The sequence below is a fragment of the Etheostoma spectabile genome, unplaced genomic scaffold, assembly GCF_008692095.1.
Source record: "Etheostoma spectabile isolate EspeVRDwgs_2016 unplaced genomic scaffold, UIUC_Espe_1.0 scaffold340, whole genome shotgun sequence".
Lineage (NCBI taxonomy): Eukaryota > Metazoa > Chordata > Actinopteri > Perciformes > Percidae > Etheostoma > Etheostoma spectabile.
The window spans coordinates 1,057,405-1,062,275 of NW_022605588.1; the positions used below are offsets into that span (position 1 = coordinate 1,057,405).

Consider the following 4,871-nt stretch of genomic DNA (forward strand, 5'->3'; position numbering starts at 1 on the left):
CACACACACACACACACACACACACATAGTAAGACAATGATTACACATATAGTACAAAGATGAGGATCAACAACCATGGGTCCTCCGAGGGACCTTGGGTTCCAGAAGTAAATTTCCCATTCATTTTTCCCATTTAAGTTTGGAAAAAATCTCTATATAAAGAGTTTTAGACCATGCCGTAGGCCAACCAGCTACCACCTACTCATAAACAGACAACATATCATTTAGAGTGAAAAAACAAAGTCAAAGGTACAAGACTGTGTACATGTTTTCACTATCGAGTGAAAGAACTACTTATCCCATAAACCACCTCGCACCACTGAATAAAGAAAGCTAACGTTTGTTTAGGTAACAGCTAATCTGGCTAACCGCTAGCTGAGACAGCATGTAATAACTTTAAAAGACCCTCAAAATAAAACCTGAAAATAACATACAGTATATAACAACTGTTACGTCAGCTGTAGCCTGCTTTTCCCAGTGTCTAGTTTGAGTTAACATTATTTTTGGCTAAATCAAGCTGTCAGCTAGCGGTTAGTCTAATTAGTTGTTAGCTAAACTAACGTTAGCTTCCAAGCAGAGGCTAACGACAGAAGCGTGGGACAGATCGTGAATTGTGCGGTGTCTTAAATCTTCGGACAACAGGATTCTCATCTTGCGCATGCTCACAGATTGGGTACTGACAGCCCGCCCTCCTAACAAGCATGGGTTCCACTAATCAGAGGCATCACTGTGGGATTGTGGGTAATGAAGTACTTATCCAAGACATTGCGAATAAATGACATTTTTTCTTCAAACAAGGTTGGTGCTCCATGAACTTTGGCCATCTATATGAACATATACAATTGCTTAGTCGTGTGATAGCTTAGTCTAGTCTACCATCGACGATTACAATTTTGTTTCTTATAATCCAATTGTCAATGGAGAAATTGCAGTGAATTTTTACTTCTGGAACCTGCTGTAGGCGGGACTGTTGACCTCTATAATCATGATGAAAAAATAAATTTGAGTCCTTCTGAAACGATTCTCTCCTGGCTGTTGCAGCTGTGCGTTTTGGCCGAATCCCCAAGCGCGAGAAGCAGCGCATGCTGCTGGAGATGCAGAGCGCCATGAACAACATGATGAACAGCAGCCAGCTGCAGAGCCAGCTGCACGCCAGCCACACGCTGCCAATCGGCAAACCTCTGGCGTCCGGTGCCATCGAAGCTACCTCAGGGACCGCCGGCCCCGCCTCCTCTAGCTCTTCTCCACCCTCCTCCTTGCCAAGTTCTGGCCAGTCAGACCCAAGCTCCCAGCCCGAACCTGCCATCGCCATGGACACCAGTCCCAGCTCGGCGTCGCTTGGCGGGTCGGACAGCGGCGAGGAGGAGGTTATCGGCTCGGTGACCCGTGCCCACCAGGAGACCTTCATGTACAACCAGGAGCCCAGCAGCCTGGCGGCCGAGTCCCCACCCTCTGCCACGGACCCACCGAACTGCACCGCAATCAACTACGCCACTAACCTCCGGGCCGAGGAGTGGCAGGACCCCTGGAACCACCACAACAACCTGGTCACCATGGCGACACAGGCCCCCCCACCCTCCAGCCTGGGGCCCCAGGACCAGGAGGAGAACAGCAGCAACTACTGCCCCTTCAGGCTTTCCAGGGCCGCCACCGCCAGCAACTGTCCAGCCTACACACACGCAGCCTTTGGCGCTCCGCCCTTGGAGGGCCCCGTGGGCGGACCCTACAGCGGGCCCCTGTGGAGAGGAGGGAACAGAATGCATCTGGTAGGACACAACACAAATTCAGTGGGCTTTATTTCAATTAAAGACACTTAACAATACCTTTTTAGAAGTAAATCAGAAGAGAAAATTAAAAAAAAAAAAGTAAATACAGCTGGATAAAAATAATGTAAAATAACAGTAAGTAATAAAATAATAGATGAGAGAAATTAAAGTATAAGTTGTGGTGCAAGTGTAGTGCAGACATTAATGGCGTTTAGAAAACATCAGACAGCTGCTTCTTTATTATTTGTTTCTCCTCTCTGACCACTGATCAGCACAGAAAACTACACCCCCCTACAACCGCCATGGCTGCAGCTGATTGGACTAATGTGCCACGTGGGGCTGTCTGCTCCCAGATTTCAAAACAGACCAACATGGCGACTTGTTTATTTTATAATAATAGTTGACCAAAAATGTGTTTCTGAATGAGTTATGCTGTTGCTGAATCTGTCAGCGGTTAGTTTTAAAAGGTTTGAGAGGTGGCGAGTCGAGCTGGACGCCCCTGATCTGCATACAGTTGCCTGGATTCAACTTTATGCAAATGAGAAGCGGGCAACTCGACAATCCGCGTCACAAATGTCGCGGCGGTGCTACAAGGATGCATTGTCTGGCTGCTCACGTAGACAATAAATGGGCACAGCTTTTAATATAGTTTGGAATCAGCAGCAGCTGTTTTTGGAGGGTCCTGTAAAAACAGCATTACAGTGGCACAGCCTCCTAAAAATAAACTGTTTTGGCCACTTGGGGGCAGCAAAACAAACGCAATAAGAATCCTGTGGAATACAATAGATATTCAGTTTACACTGAAATTAATTTTGCATTACCAAACAGCTCCGCTCAAAAGAAGAAATAAAAAGAAAAATACACACATAGCATCATACAAAGATAAAGATATAATGACCATGGCAAAGAAACATGTTTCATGATATCCTCGGATACAGATCTTAATTGGCAGCCCACAGATTTTGGATTAGCAACAGAATAGACTGATGTATAAAAGATTTATCAAGCCTGTTGTAGGGCTGCACAATTAATCGAATTTAATCACAATCACAATTTTATAGTAATTTTTGATTTTTTTTTTTAAAGCATCTTTCATAGAACGCTCCGGGTTTTTTGCATAGCGCAACTACCGCTACTACCGTCTGCTCATGAGCCAGTCAGTTGTTCCTGCACCGTGCAGCTTAGTTCCTAGATGGAGACAGTCCCAGAGGACAGAGGGACGGGAGGACAACTCAACAGATAGCAGTCGGTTATACGTCGGTATCAAGGTTTACCAGTTACCAGTAAACGCAACATTTTGTCCCGTCTGTTGTTTTTCAGACAACAGCGGTGACCAGTGCTAGTCGGTGCTAGTAGCGTCTGTTAGCTGTTAGCTAATAGCGTCTGTTAGCTGTTAGCTCCTCTAGGAAGCACCGGTGCTAATGTCCTCGCAGCCGCTGCAATGTTGTTTATATGGATATGATTTAATTTTGCGTTACATGAGCCATTTCTTCTGTAAAGCCATGCCTGTGTGGGATCTCTCCTCTACTCTCTCTCCTCTACTCTACTCTCTCTCCTCTCCTCTTACTCTCTCTCCTCTTACTCTCTCTACTCTCCTCTACTCTCTCTCCTCTACTCTCTCTCCTCTTACTCTCTCTACTCTTACTCTCTCTCCTCTACTCTCTCTCCTCTTACTCTCTCTACTCTCCTCTACTCTCTCTCCTCTACTCTCTCTCCTCTTACTCTCTCTCCTCTACTCTCTCTCCTCTCCTCTACTCTCTCTCCTCTTACTCTCTCTACTCTTACTCTCTCTCCTCTACTCTCTCTACTCTACTCTTAATCACTAACAGCATCTCTTCAGACACCATCCTTGTGGATTGTTTAAAAGGAGTGTGCAACACGTTCACCAATGATCTTTGGTTCACCATTGACGCAAACTTTGAAGTTGATTGTATAATTTAGTTTTAAGCAGATAGGCTACAGTACAACATGAAAACAGAAATAATCTGGCCGCTGGCTCCATAGGGTTGAAGCTTACAGAGGAAGTGAAAGGCACTGCTGTATCTTTTTTACAGATATTTACAGCTCTATGCGAGGAGTCTGACAGACTGTAATTTGTTGTGTTCATGTTTTCCTCGTCTGTCCTGTGCTCAGGTTTGTCCCATGAACACCTCTCCCTATGTGGACCCCCAGAGGTCGGGCCACGAGGTGTGGGAGGAGTTCTCCCACAGCTTCACCCCTGCTGTCAGGGAGGTGGTTGAGTTTGCCAAGAAGATCCCCGGATTCAGAGACCTGACCCAGCACGACCAGGTCAGCCTGCTGAAGGCGGGCACCTTTGAGGTAAAGCCACCGCGAGCCTCGGACAATTCTGTTTCATGGAACAGTGATTCCTAACCAGGGGTGCACCAATGCAGTTACCAGGGGTTATGTGGAAAGATTGTAGAACAGCTCAACAAATTTATAAAAAATGACATGGGGACTTGATGTAACATGTTAACATGAAGTCAACTGTAACACCTGAATACTGCGTGTTGCAGTAATTTAATGCGACATTATACCAAACTGTCACTGAATGAAATCCTGGAATTAGTACATCTGCCATTCTTTCCCTCTCCCCATGCATATAACATACAGAAATTGTTAATAATAATACATTACATACAAGACTGATAAGATTCTGAAGGACCTAAGAACAATGTGAAATAACAATATGAATAAATTACAATGTAAAAAGGGTAGGTGTAATGAGCAAACGCTTTAACCTACACCTTTCCGGTCAGTATCTATTAGAAATAAGTTAAGATGACATTGTGTAAATAAAGGGCAGTGGTGGAATATAACTAAGTACATTTACTCAGTACTGTACTTAAGTACAAATGTTGAGGTACTTTACTGTAGTCTTTTCATGCCACTTTCTACTTCTACCTAAAAAGAAAAGGCCTAAAAAAGGCTTCTGAGTCTCTTAAGTACTTTAGGCCTGTGGCACTCACGTCCCTCACTATGAAGACGTTAGAGAAGATCGTGAAGGATGAACTTTTGAACTCTGTCCAGGATCTTCTGGATCCGTTTCAATTTGCCTACAGACCAAACCGGGGAGTGGAAGATGCAGCATGTACTCTTTTTAAC

At 44.8% G+C, this 4,871-nt stretch overlaps 1 protein-coding gene across 2 annotated transcripts in view; it reads left to right on the forward strand.

Annotated features, from left to right (window-relative positions):
- nr1d2b (nuclear receptor subfamily 1, group D, member 2b) overlaps positions 1-4,871 on the forward strand; it is a 37,229-nt gene that overhangs the window by 7,220 nt on the left and 25,138 nt on the right. For both annotated transcript variants that reach the window (XM_032511249.1, XM_032511250.1), the window contains 2 exons: positions 1,042-1,766; positions 3,900-4,085. In XM_032511249.1, the coding sequence (XP_032367140.1) occupies positions 1,042-1,766; positions 3,900-4,085 (911 nt within the window). The remainder of the gene's footprint in view (positions 1-1,041; positions 1,767-3,899; positions 4,086-4,871) is intronic.